The sequence below is a fragment of the Nicotiana tomentosiformis genome, chromosome 5, assembly GCF_000390325.3.
Source record: "Nicotiana tomentosiformis chromosome 5, ASM39032v3, whole genome shotgun sequence".
In the NCBI taxonomy this organism is placed as follows: Eukaryota; Viridiplantae; Streptophyta; class Magnoliopsida; order Solanales; family Solanaceae; genus Nicotiana; species Nicotiana tomentosiformis.
Genome location: NC_090816.1, coordinates 90924380 through 90939012, shown reverse-complemented (window position 1 = coordinate 90939012; position 14633 = coordinate 90924380). Strand labels below are relative to the sequence as shown.

The 14633-nt window shown below is 41.7% G+C and overlaps 1 protein-coding gene across 1 annotated transcript; it reads right to left on the bottom strand.

The window, feature by feature from the left end:
- Positions 1–13554: 13554 nt before the first annotated feature.
- LOC138892780 (uncharacterized) lies at positions 13555–14127 on the bottom strand. The gene has a single exon (XM_070176518.1). The coding sequence runs from the start codon at positions 14125–14127 to the stop codon at positions 13555–13557; it is 573 nt and encodes a 190-aa protein (XP_070032619.1).
- Positions 14128–14633: the final 506 nt, after the last annotated feature.

The window sequence follows — 14633 nt, the reverse complement described above, 5'->3', positions numbered from 1 at the left end:
CAAACCAACCGATACGGGAACGACATCGTCGATCAAGGCCTCAAATGGATCCATCTCGATATTGGACTGATATCTGTTATTATAAGTAAACTTGTCCAATAATAAGAATCGGTCCCACTGCCCTCCGAAGTCAATCACACATGCTCTGAACATATCCTCCAAAATCTCAATTGTCTGCTCCGACTGCCCGTCGGTCTGCGGATGAAAGGATGCGCTGATCTCTACCTGGGTACCCAACTCACTCTGTACTGCTCTCTAGAAATAAAAAGTGAACTTATTGCCTCGATATGAAATAATGAAAATAGGCACGCCATGCAACTGGACGATCTCTTGGATATAAATCTGGGCCAACCTCTCTGAAGTATATATAGCAATCACTGGAATAAAATGCGCAGACTTGGTAAGTCTATCGACAATAACCCAAAAAACATCAAATTTCCTCAACGTCCGTGGCAAACCAACCACGAAATCCATAGTGATGCGCTCCCATTTTCACTCCAGTACCATCTGCTGAAGTAAGCCACCTGGCCTTTTTTGCTCGTACTTAACCTGCTGGTAATTCAAACATCTTGACACATACTAAACTATGTCCTTCTTCATCCGCCGCCACCAGTAATGCTGCCTTAGGTCACGATACATCTTCATGGCACCTGGATGAATGGAATAAAACGAACTATAAGCCTCCTATAGAAGCGACTCCCTCAGGTCATCAACATTTGGAACACATAAGCGACCCTGGATCCCAGAACATCATCATCTCCGATAGTCACCTCCTTGGCATCACCTCGTAGTACCGTTTAGTCACCTCCTTGGCATCACCTAGTAGTACCGTCTCTCTAAAAACCAACAAGAGCATATTATTATATTGATGAGAATTCGCTCGAATAAAGAAGACTGAGCCACAACACATGCAAGATCTCGATTGGGCTCTGAAATATCCAAACTCACAAGTCAGTTAGCTAAGGACTGAATGTCCAAAGCCAATGGCGTCTCCTCCACTGGAATGTGCGTCAAACTACTCATACTCTCGGCCTTTCTGCTCAAGGCATACACAACAATATTTGTCTTGCTCTGATGATAAAAAATGGTGACATCATAGTCCTTCAGTAACTCAAGCCACCTGCACTGCCTCATATTAAGATTCTCTTGCTAAAACAGATGCTGCAAGATGCGGTGATCGGTGTAAACCTTACACGACACTCCATAAAGATTATGCCTCTAGATCCAGAGAGCATGAACTATCGCAACCAACTCCAAATTGTGCACAGGGTAATTCTTCTCATGGGGCTTCAACTGACGAGAAGTATATGCAAAAACTCGCCTCTTCTGCATCATTACACAACCTTCCCAATGCGTGAAGCGTCAAAATACACAGTGCACATCCCTGAACCGGAAGGCAAAACCAACACAAGTATTGTAGTTAATGTGGTATTGAGCTTTTGAAAGCTCATATCACAATCATCGGACCACCTGAACCGAACACCATTCTAGGTCAATATAGTCAAATGAGCTACAATAGACGATAAGTCCTCCACAAACCGATGATAGTAACTTGCTAGACCCAAGAAACTGTTGATCTTGGTCACTGTGGTAGGACGAGGCCAACTCTGAACTGCCTCGATCTTCCTGGGATCTACCATAATACCCTTACCTGATACAACATTCCCCATGAAAGCCACAAAATCTAACCAGAACTCGCACTTGGAGAACTTAGCATATAACTTTTGTTCCCTCAAAGTCTGAAGCACTATCCTCAAATGTTGCTCGTGCTCCTCCATGTTATGCGAGTAGATTAATATGTCATTATTGAGTCAAGATAAAGCATGAACACTCGATTCATTAAATCCATAAAGGTTGCAGGAGCATTAATCAAGCCAAAGGACATCACTAGTAACTCGTAGTTCCCATATCTAGTGGGAAAAGCCATCTTCGGAACATCCGAATCAGGAATCCTCAGCCGATGATACCCAGATCACAACTCAATCTTCGATAACACCCTTGCACTCTGAAGCTGATCAAATAAATCATTAATGCGTGACAATAGATTCTTATTCTTGATGGTGACTTGATTCAGCTAGCGGTAATTAATGCACATCAGCATACTACTATCCTTCTTCTTCACAAATAACACCAGTGCGCCTTAAGGCGACATACTCGACCTGATGAATCCCTTCTCGAGTAACTCATGAACCTTATAGTTCAGCTCTCTCAACTCCGCGAGAGCCATACGATAAGGCAGAATAGAGATAGGCTAGGTTCATGGTGCCAAATCAATACCAAAATTGATATCGCGGTCCGGTAGCATGCCTGGTAAGTCAGCAGGAAATATATCGTAAAAATCCCACACCACAAGAACCGAATCTAACGCGGGAGTCTCCACAACGGTATCTCGAACAAAGGCCAGATAGGCCAAACAACCCTTCTCAACCATATGTCAAGCCTTCAAGAAAGAAATAACCTGACTGGATGCACTACTAGATGAACCTCTCCACTACAACCTAGGAAACTATGGCATCAATAAGGTAATAGTCTTGGCATGGTAATCTAGAATGGCATGGTATGGATACAACCAATCCATGCCTAGGATAATATCAAAGTTAATAATATCAAGCAATAGAAGATCCGCTCTGATCTCATACCCATAGTAAACCCGATCCACAATAATAGAATCACCCATCAATGTGGACACATATACAGGAACACCCAAGGACTCACGAGATATATCCAAATAAGGAGCCAAAAAAAATATATACATAGGAATAGGTAGACCCTGGATCAAATAGTACTGGAATATCTCTACGGCAGATGAAAATGATACATGTGATCACGGCGTCTGACGCTACTGCCTCTTGTCTAGCTAGAAAGGCATAGAATCTAGCTGGAGCACCACCTGACTGGCCTCTACCTCTAGGGCAACCCCTACTCACCTGCACTCTACCTCTGGTCGGCCGGATGGGTGGTGCAACAGCTGGTGCAATAGTCATGTGCAAATGGCCCTGCGGCACTCCCTTGCCCCAAAGTTTGGTACAAAACCTCTTCACGTGACCAAACTCTATGCACTCGAAGCAACCTCTGAGTGTGGGAAACTGCTAACTCTAGATTTGGCCCTGATAGCCTGAGTACCCACTAGAGGAACCCTGAATAGCTGGTGCATGGTAGATACTCTTTTAAATGTCACTGAAGTAAGGTCGTGCTGGAGCACCCCCGAATAGGCTGTGGTGCTGAATACATAGGCCTGCTAGGATGGCCCCTAATGAACTGATCTCTTCCCCCAACCGGGGCGCCACTGAACCCTCCAGAATGCCGAGGCTATTTATCTCGCAACATGAACTCTCTAACATGGCTGTAGATACGCTCGATCCTTCGAGCTACCTCCACTACCTAGAGGAAAGAAGTCCCCAACTCTGCCTCTCGGGCCATAGAAACCTGAATCATATAGTGAAAGCCCGTAATAAAACTCCGCACTCTCTACCTATGTAGGAAGTATGATAGTTGCATGACAAGACAACTTAGTGAACCTCACCTCATAGTCGGCCATAGTCCCTAGACGTCTGACCCTGCTGGAGTCACTCTAACTGACCCCGTAACTCCTCCCTCTGTGAAGCAGGAATACACTTCTCCAGGAAGATGTGCATGAATTGATCCTAAGTCAAGGAAGGTGAACCTGTTAGCCTAGTCGTAAGATAAGACTGCCACCATCTATGGGCCTTCCACTCTAGATGAAAAGTGGTGAAGTCTACCCCATTGGACTCTACTAGTCCCAAATTATGCAGCCTCTCCCTAAAACGGTCAATGAAATCTTGTGGGTCCTCTGACTGCTCACTTCTAAAGTGGGGAGGATGAAGCCTAGTAAATATTTCCAGCCATTTCTGCTCCTAAATGGTCGCGGTTGGTCTGGTATCTACCCTACCCATTACAATCGGCTAAACTCCGCCCGCAGGTAGTACCCCTAGGGTTTGATAAATGAAAGCAACATGTCCTGGCGCATAAGTGGTAGGGGTCTGTGCTCCCCCTCCTGCTTGAGATGTGGATGGGTCTGATGGAAATAATCCGGCCTGAGTCATAGAGTCCATGAATTGCAGCATATGACCCATGACCTTCTGGAATCTTAGCGCGGTCATGAACTCTGTCAGAGCCTGCTCGACTACAGGTATCTCATCCCGCTCCTCAATAATAGGATCCTCCATCGGTTCCACTAGTGGTGCCACTAGGGTAACTCTGGGATGCCTTTGTCCCCCAGTAGGAGCTTTGGCCCTCCCTCGGCCTCTGCCTTTACCTTTGACGACCGGGGGAGCAGACCCTCTACCACCAGATGATGCCATCGCACGTGTTCTCACTATTTGTGAGAGAATAAGAGAAAGATTTAGACTTAGAACAACATCGATATCACAATAGGAAATGATGAAAGAGAAGTTTCCTAGCACCCTATAGCCTCTTGAAGATAAGTACAGACATCTCTGCACCGATCTTCAAGACTCTACTAGGTCTGCTCATGACTTGTGAGACCTATGTGAACCTAGTGCTCTGATACCAAGCTGCCACGATCCAATTCCCACCATAGGCCATGATGTCTTCCAACTCTATCGTTAGGAAAGCCAACGATGAACCATCAACACAAACAACTATTCGTAAAACATTTTGAAACTAAGAATTACAATAATAAAGCAGAGATAGGTTTAGAAACCATGATAAACTACTTTCATTCTTAATAAGTCATGATATATGAAAAAAAACATAAAGCAAAATGATATAAATATCAAGTACAACTATGAACATCTACTAAAAATTCTCAAACTCAGTGTCACAAGTGTATGAGCAACTAATAGAATATACAAAACTACTACAACTACTGTTTGGAATGAAAGTAGACAGGATATAGTAAACATAGGGGGAAGGAGACTCTGGGTGCTGCAGGTCGAAGCATGGGAAGCAGCTCATCACTAAGTCTTCAGCCGATATGACTACGCGCCCGAGGGACCACTGGATGTACTTGTCTCAATACCTGCACAATTAGTGCAGAAGTATAGTATGTGTATGTAAATCAACGTGTACCTAGTAAGTATCTAATCTAACCTCGAAGAAGTAGTGGCGAGCGTCGACGTCGACACTTACTAGTGGTCCAATAACAAGTATATGAAAGTAGACAGGTATGAAGCATAACAAGTAACAACGAAACAGGTAAATATGCATAACATGATTCTCAACATAATAGTAATTACGAAATCATCAAACACCATAAATTGCCTCGAAGGAAACAAAGATAACCAACTACAACGTCAAATCTCAAGTCAGGAAAACTCATATGTACTCTGACTCCATATCGAATATTACGCAAAATTCTGCCGAGGCGAATGGTCCGATCCCATAAGAGTAGTGTTATATAATACTGTCGAGGTCGTATGGCCCGATCCATAGATGCATCTTATAATACTGTCGAGGCAAGCAACCCACTCCTATAATAATATTTCATAACACTACCGAGGCGAACAACCCCACTCGCGAAGATACGTGTGAGTCAAGAAAACACGGAACTACCGATCACATAAACACAACACGAGGATATGAATGCTAGAGAAAATATAATTTTTACTGGCAATCAAATATCCCGCCAAAACTTAAAGTAAGGAGGCTCGGTCAAATATGTAAATTCTAGTCTCAAGCTCAGTTATGAATTCAAGTAATCAAACATGCTAGATTAATTCAAGTAGTACATTTAAGGCATGATATAGGTCTAAGTCTACCCGGACATAACCAAGAATCTAGCTTACGTACGGATGCTCGTCATCTCATACGTACATAGCACCAATAGCACGTAGCACATAACAATTAGAATACCTACGAGATAATTTTCCTCTTACAAGATTAGGCAAGAGACTTACCTTACTTCCAAGTCCACTACTCGGCTCTAACACTTCACTAACACCTCAAATCAATGCCGAACAACTCAAAACTAGCCAAAGGAACGTGCAAACCAATCAAAATATACTCAAGAACTCATAATTTAACTATTAGAATCGATTTCCAACCCTATACGAAATGTCAATAAACGTTAACCCCGGGCTCACGTGCTCGGATTTCGGAACTTTTCAAAGATAAATACTACCCACAGTATCACGAACTCAAATATATAAGTTATTTCCAATTCCATAACTAACTTCATAGTTAAATCTCATTTTTACCAATTCTATGTTTTCCACCTAAACCCCCAAAATTCTACTAATTTCTATATTAAAATCCCTATATATTTCATGTATTTAACTCACAATGAGTAGGAATCAATTACCTAGTGACACTTGACACTTGAGTCGAAGTCCCGAAATAAAACTTATATTTTGCCCATGCTCTACCTCTTTGCAATCGCAAGAGCACCCACACGATCGCGAAGGTCAATGTTGTCATTGCCTAGAAATCCTTTTACGCATTCGCGAATGCCCTGTCACTTTCGCGAAGAACACTCCCGCCAAGCCTTCGTGTTCGCAGACCCACTGTCGCGTTCACGAAGGCCAAAGCTTGCCAGCCCTTCCCTTCCTTTTCCTTCTTCGCGTTCGTATAGGCTCCTCCATGTTCATGAAGAGGAGTCAAGCCCTCAACCATGATCGCGTGGCCAGCTTCGCGTTCGCGAAGATCAATATCTGGCCCTCCAAATTCCTTCTTTGCAATCGCGGGACCTCCTTCGCGATTGCGAAGCATGCCAGCACCATCAAAAATTTGCCAACTTCAACATTGCTCCGGGTGGTCCAAAACTCACCCGAGCCACCTAGGACCATGTCCAATTATACCAACATGTCCATAAATATAATCCGGACCTACTCGAGGTCCCGAAACACATAAAATAATATTGCAACCAAGAATTGCACCCCAAACCAAAATTATCAACTTCAAAACGTCAAACTTCTTCAACCTAACTACGAACGCGGCGAATCATACTTTGATAACTCGAAATGAAACCAAATTTCACACACAAGTCCAATATAACAAAACAAGCCCACCCCAAGACTCGGAGTTCTGAACAGGGTCCGATAACACCGAGGTCCACCCCAAGTCAAACTATAAAACTCTAAAACTTTTAAAATACCAACTTCTAACAATAAGCGTTGAAACGCTCCTGATCTACCCGAAACTCTATCTGGACATACACCCAAGTCCAAAATTACCATACAAACTTGTTGGAACCTTCAAATCCTGATTCCGAGGTAGTTTACTCAAAGTGTTGACCTAAATCAAACTTAGCCACCTTAGGCCACTATTACGAAACTAAGTGTTTTGGATCATTCCAAACTCTTCTAAAACCAAACCAACCACCCCCGAAAGTCATAAAATAGGAAAGGCACATATAGGAAAACTTTAATAGGGGAACGTGGTTTTAGAAACAAAAAAACCGGCAGGGTTATTACATAACTGTATAGTCTTGGCGGTGTACTAAATATGGGATGGTTTAGAATTGAATCGTGTTGGCCTGGCAAAAGGCACGCACGTGCATGGATAAGTATAAGTGATTGTTTATGATAATACCTGAACCTATAGATTGCATATTTGATAAGGAGCATGACTCTTTATTTGAAGAGAACTCAATCCAAGATAAGGAAAGAGTTAGAGGCTAAAGTTAACTAGAACTCTTCCACTAAGGAAGAGTAAATCATTAAACTTATAGTTACTCTTTATTTACTAACTTTATAAATATCAATATTGTTCTCTTTTATAGGTAACGCAACCATACAGAAGTAAAAGCAAAAATTGAGAGCAAAATAGCAAGGCATTTTATGAACAATTCATCTAAGACTTAAGAATGTGAACCTAAAGCTACACGAACCAGATTAAAGAACCAGTTCCATAAAGAGTTTTATAAGCCTATCTTTATTTCTAGTTCAAAGTGTGGTATGTATTTTGAGTTGTACCTTTTAGCTTTTTTTAGAAGCATTCGTACTAGGTACTTAAGTTGTATCCTTCAAGTTAGAGTTAACTTGAAGCAATCACAATAGCCTCATGTGTGCTGCTACAAGGGTTAGAGTTTAATCCTTAGGTTTTCAAGAGTTTTGTAAACTCTATTTTGGCTCATAGTTTAGTGAAGTGTTTGGGAAAATCCAACTGGACAGTAGGTCGTGATTTTTTCACCTTTTGCGTCGGGTCTTTTTTACATAAAAATATCGTGTTCTTTACTTTTTGCATTTTTTTATTTCACAACAGTAGTATAAAGAACACATAGTAGAACCAGGTCCTTCAATATATCCGTGCACGCAAAAATTGGGTACCACACAAAAGACCTCCCTCTTGTGTGGTACTAAAGTATAAAACATCAATTGGTATTAGAGTAGGTTATCCTTGAAGAGGCTAACACCTTAGGAAAAAGATCAAATAAGTGCACCACCTAGTAACTGTGAAGGGAAATCCATCACTAGGCCACCATTATTTAATATGTAAGGCCCTGTAAAATCTTTCTTAAAAACCCGGATTCCGTGATGCCGAAGTAGGCGTAGAGGTTAATAGTAGTAGACTTTTTGGATTGAACAGTGCGATGGGGAGTTGAAGGAAAATATTGGGCAGCAGTAGGCATTTATACGGCCCGTTCTACGATCGCAGAACCACTATGCAGACCGCAAAATAGCCGCAGAGTGAAGCAACCTTTTTGGCCAATTTTGAGGTGAATTCTGCGGCCAATTATGCGACCGCATAACCGTTTGGCGGGCCGCACTTTGGCCGCATAATCGTCCTTGGACTTTTGCGGTGGGAGGTTCTGCGTCGTATTATGCGACCACAGAACATGTCTGTGGGCCGCAAAACGGCCGCAGAGTGAAGCAGGCTAGCCCAGTTCCCAGGGCCACTTTTTGCGGTCATTTCGCGGACCACATAACCATTATGCGGTCGCATATGCAATTGCAGAACCTGTTCCAGAGCTTCATTTTTGGGGTTTCTAAACCCGACCCTATTCCGTTAAAACACCTACCTTGGACCATTTTAAACTTATTTTTTGATATTTTTAGAGTGGGAGAGAGGGTCCTAGAGGGAGAATGTGATCGTCATCAAATTTCTCTTCAATTCTCACTTAAAATCTTGAAGATTATCAAGAGAGGCACCTAGGTCTTCTTCCTAAGAGGTAATATTCTATCACCCCAAGCTCTTAATTTTAAAATGTAACTAAAATGGGCCATTAGCAAGGTAATTCATGGGGATGGGAGTGCTTACCTTGCATTCATGTGTTCCTAAGGTATGTGAGGAGGTTGTGAGTTAAAGATAGAAAAGAATGGGGTGTGGGTTGGTGGAGTCTTTCATAAAAAAGGCCATGAAACCTTAATACACACATAGTGTTTGATAGAATGCTCAAGTGAGCAAGAATTATGATCGTTTTCCTAATTTTGGGTTCAATTTTGCTATATTACTAAAATAGATTGAAGTTGCTAATATTACGGAACATCTTAGAGTTTTAAGAGGCTCAATTGAGGTATGTTTGCTAAACCCGCTCTTCTTAGAATTGAAACCCACGGTATTCATGCAATCGACGTAAGTCCCAAATTGAACGTCCTAGAAATTGCTATCCCGAATGTGCTTGCTTTGCAAATATATGTGTAATATGTATTCCCATGCTTTCATCATGTTATCTCGTCATCTGAGGAAATGTTCAAGACTTAGAATATGTGCTACTATGCCTAGACTTCAAGTCAAATTCTATTAAAGACTGTTATGCCAAATTGTGTGAAAAGCCTCTATGTGCCTTGAATTCTAAATTGCTCACATGTGAAATCAAGAGTCTTGAATGAAAATCGTATTGTTATTGATGATAATAATAATGTTGGATTGTGGAAAAGAACTCGAATTATGAAATAAGGCCAAGTGCCAAGAACGACTTTATAATTAAAGCCACTTGTGCCAATATGCTGAAAAGATGGGAAAGAAATATGAAGTAAGATGATCGATTGAATATGGTTGATGTCTCAAATGAGATGGCTTAGCCGATCGGGCCGAGATCGGACTCCATGTAATAACACGGTGGTATTGTGAGTAAAATTGTGAACATGGTTGATGTCTCAAATGAGATGGCTTAGCCGATCGGGCCGAGATCGGACTCCGTCTAATAACACGGTGGTATTGTAAATGAAATAGTGAATATGGTTGATGTCTCAAATAATATGGTTTAGCCGATCGGGCCGAGATCGGACTACATGTAAGAATACGGTGGTATTGTGGATTGTGGTATATTGGTGGCAATTGACTTAAAATCTATGTGATCCTTAACTTGATGTTTTAGTGTTATTTAAAGCTCATATTACATTCTTGACTGTTTCCCCCTGTATTATTGTTCATTCTATTGAGATAGTGTTTTAGTTTTACATACTTGTACTATTCGACAGTACTAAAGTCCCTTTTGCCGGGAGCACTGCATTTTTAAATGGATCCAGGTGGTTCTATAGCAGACAATGTTGATCATAGATAGTGTTGCATCCTCTTCTCAGTGGACTCGGTGAGCCCCATTTCATTCCGGGGGTCATGTATAATACCTTTTATTTATATTGTGGTAACTTTTTGAGGTATAGCTGGGGCTTTGTTGCCGGCACCATCTTTACTCTCTTTTGTATCTTTAGAGGCTCCATAGACACTATGTGGGTTGTATATGGGTGTTAGAAAGGTCAACGGATCATATTGTGTTTTGGGATCTTGTTCCACTCAGTCATAAGGATGTATGTATTTTGAAACTTAACAATGATGTAACAAAATGAAACGACTTAGTAATGTATATATGTATGAACTTTCTACTGCCTAACTAATGAGAGCATGCCTTCTCTAGATCATAGGTGAGTCGGGTAGATAGTGTCTAACAGGTTTACTCGACCGGGACCACTCGGTTGAGTGTCGGTCGCGCTCCCCGAGTTTGGGGCGTGACATAATAGACACTACTACTCTTAGTGGAAAGAGAGAATGAGAGATCACTCGCAGGCCGAGGATTATGAGCTTTGGGACATAGTCATTGATGGTCCCTTACCAACAGCCAAGATGAATGATAAAGGTGGGGATGTCCCAAAAACAAGAGTTGATCGCAAAGTTGAAGATTTGAAAAAGTGGGAGAAAAATGCTAAAGCCAAGAAGCGTCTTATATGTGGACTTGGTCCTGATAAGTATAGTAGAATCCAAGGTTGTACCACTGCTAAACAAATATGGGACACATTGAAAGCAACCCATGAAGGAACAAGTCAAGTGAAAAGATCAAGAGGTATTTTGTTGTCTTCATAACATGAAAACTTCTCTATGAAGAAGGGTGAATCTATTCAGGAAATGTATACTAGATTCACTACCTTGACAAATGAGTTAAGGTCACTTGGAAGGATCCTCACTAAAGAAGAAAGAGTTGAAAAGATCTTGACTATCTATGGTCCTACCAGTCACTTGGGAAAGCAAGATTACTGTTATTTAGGAATCAAAGGATATTGCCACTCTTTTTTTGGATGAGTTGTGTAATGACCCGATCGATCATTTTGAGCTTTAGCATTCCATTCGGTAGTTTGTAACTTTGAATAGCTTCATATTATGTATTATGACTTGCGTGTATGGTTGATTTCGGTTTTCGAGCGGTTCGGGATTGATTTGGAAGAATGATTCTCGTTTTAGAAGCTTTAAATTGGAAGAGTTAACCAATGTTTGACTTTTGGATAAACGGACTTGAAATCAGGTTTTAATTATTCCAATACGTTTGTATGATTATTTTGGACATGTCCACAAAGTTTGGATAAATTCCGATAAGTTTTGGATAAGTTTGGGTTATATGGTGATTGTTTTCGGTTTCGACGTCGATTTGAGCATAAAGGTTACCATATTGAGCAAACGGCCTTTGATTCATGTTTTGACTAAACTATTATATCCGTATCATAATTTTGGAACCATAGCAACTGAAATCACCAAGTTTTGACATCATGTGAGGAATTTATGGTTATTTTACTAAGAATTGGGTTGCCAGATTTTTCAGATTAATTACGAAATTGTTACTGAATTCGTATTTAAAAATCTACACTATTTCCAAATATTGAAACCAACATATCTCCTTCATTATAAGGTCAAATGGAGTGATTCAAAAGCCTAACTTAACTGGAATTTTACGAGAAATCCATTAGAGGCATCAAAAGTGAGTTTTAGGATTATTGGCACAAAAAATGAGGCAGAATAGCTGGGCATTTTTGGCTATAAATGTTGTTGGAGTTTTTCTCATCTTGAAAGTTTGGAATTGGGAGAATTCAAGGATGTTATTCAAGTTTCTTACATGGGGTAAGGTCTAAACCATAACGTAAGTATTTCCCTTTGATTCATTCCCTTGGTTTAAGCTTTAATCCATGATTTTAATTTAAAACTCATTTAATTCTTTAAATCAAGACCTAGGGTTATCTCCTAAATTTTAAAAATTGAAAATGAGTTAGAGGCGTTTGTTTCCTGATTCCATTTTGGGGTCTTGTTCTCATGTATTAGAAGAATAATATACTCGAATTTGGCGAGTTTTGGAGGAGTATTTCGGGAGATATGGGACCTAATTAGTGTGAGTTGGACTCTTGGGTATGAACACCTAAGAGCGATATTTTGGCGAATTGGTTGAGCTATCGGATTTCGATTGAGTCTATTTTTGTTTGTGTGAGTTTGTATTGGTTCGGGCTTCGCTCGGGTAAGCTTGGATTCAGAATCCAAGGCGGGCCCGATGTTGACTTTTGTTGACTTTTTGGAAAAAATATAAAGATTATAGTTTTATTTATTGTAATTGGTTTCTCTTACATTTTTTTATGTTATTAAGTTATTTTTTTGTTAGATTTGAGAAATGGGCTGAGTGCCCAGAACCAAGTCAATACCGAAATCAATATCCATGTCGGGTGGCATACCCGATAGGTCTGTAGGAAATACATCCGAAAAATCTCGCACTACCAGTATAGAATCAATAGTATGAGTGTCTGAATAAACATCTCTCACAAAGGCCAAATATGACAAACACCCCTTCCCAATCATCCGCTGGGCTTTCAAACAAGAAATCACCTTGCTGGGAACATAATTTAGAGAACCTTTCCACTCGACCTTCGGCAATCCCGGTATCGCCAACGTCACTATATTTGCGTGACAATCCAGAATAGCATGGCATGGAGACAACCAATCCATACCCAAGATTACATTGAAATCAACCATACTAAGCAATAAGAGATCAAATCTAGTCTACAGTCCCCCAATAGTTATCACACACGACCGATACACACGGTCCACAATAATAGTATCGCCCACGAGCGTGGATACATGAACATGTGAAACTAAGGACTCACAGGGCATATCCAGATAATGAGCAAAGTATGATGATACATATGAATAAGTAGAACCAGGGTCAAATAATATAGAAGCTTCCATGTGGCACACTGAAACAATACATGTGATCACTACATTTGAAGAAACGACATTTGGCTTGGCAGGAAAAGCATAGAATCGGGTCTGACCGCCACCTGATCAGCCTCCCTCTCTTGGGTGACCCCTAGCTGACTGAGCCCCACCCCGAGCTGGATGGGCGGGTGGTGGAGTAACTGGTATAAGAGTTGTAGCCTGAATCCTCTACTGAACTGGACCTCGTGAAAAGCGGGGACAATATTTCCTCACATGACCCAGCTCTCTACACTCATAGCAATCCCTCTCGAAAAATGGTGGCGAGTTCTGAGGCGGACCTCGAGAACCAGAATAACTACCAAAAAAACCTGGTACAGATAAACCCTGAACCGATGGTGCACGAGATGAACTCTGAGATAGAAGTTCACCAAGATAAGACTGATTCTGTTGAGCACTATATGAACCATGGCTAGCTGATGCACTACGATGAGCTGAACGAGTCATCTGAGCGGGCCTATAAGGACGACCCCTACTGTGATAGGGCTGTCCCCTAGAAGGAACACCGCTAGAATTACCCGGACCACGAGACCTCTTAGCCTCCCTCTCTTCACGCTCCTGAGTACAGACCATCTCTAGTCGTCGAGCACTATCAACCACCTCGTCGAAGTTAACACCTGCTACATTCCCCAGAGTCCTAACAAAACGGAACTGCTGGTTGAGGCCATTAATGAACCTCTTGATCTGCTCCCTCTCAGTGGGAACCAGCCAAACTGTATGACGAGCAAACTCTGAAAACCGCATCTCATACTAAGTCACGGATAAGTCCTTCTGACATAAATACTCAAACTGTCTGCGCAGTTCCTCTCTGCGGGTCTGTGGCACAAACCTCTCCAGAATTAATACAGAGAACTCATGTCATGAAAGTGGTGTTGCACCAACTGTCCTACCCCTCTCATAAGTCTCCCACCATCTGAAGGCTGCCCCGGTCAGCTGAAAAGTAGTAAATGAGACCCCACTTGTCTTCAGAATACCCGTTGTATGAAGCATCCGCTGGAATCTATCCAAGAAATCCTGAGCATCCTCGGACTCAGTTCCACTGAAAGTTGGAGAATGGAGTCTCCCAAACCTCTCTAATCTCTTCTGCTCATTGTAATTCATAATAGGACCCACCTGGGCCTTAGCAGCTGCAACCGGCTGGACTAGTAGTGCCTCCGGTATCTGAAGTCCCTGCACTACCTGCTCTAGAGTACGGGCGACAGGGGTTTGAGTACCTCTCCCGGCCTGAGAAGTGGCTGGTACGGCCTGAG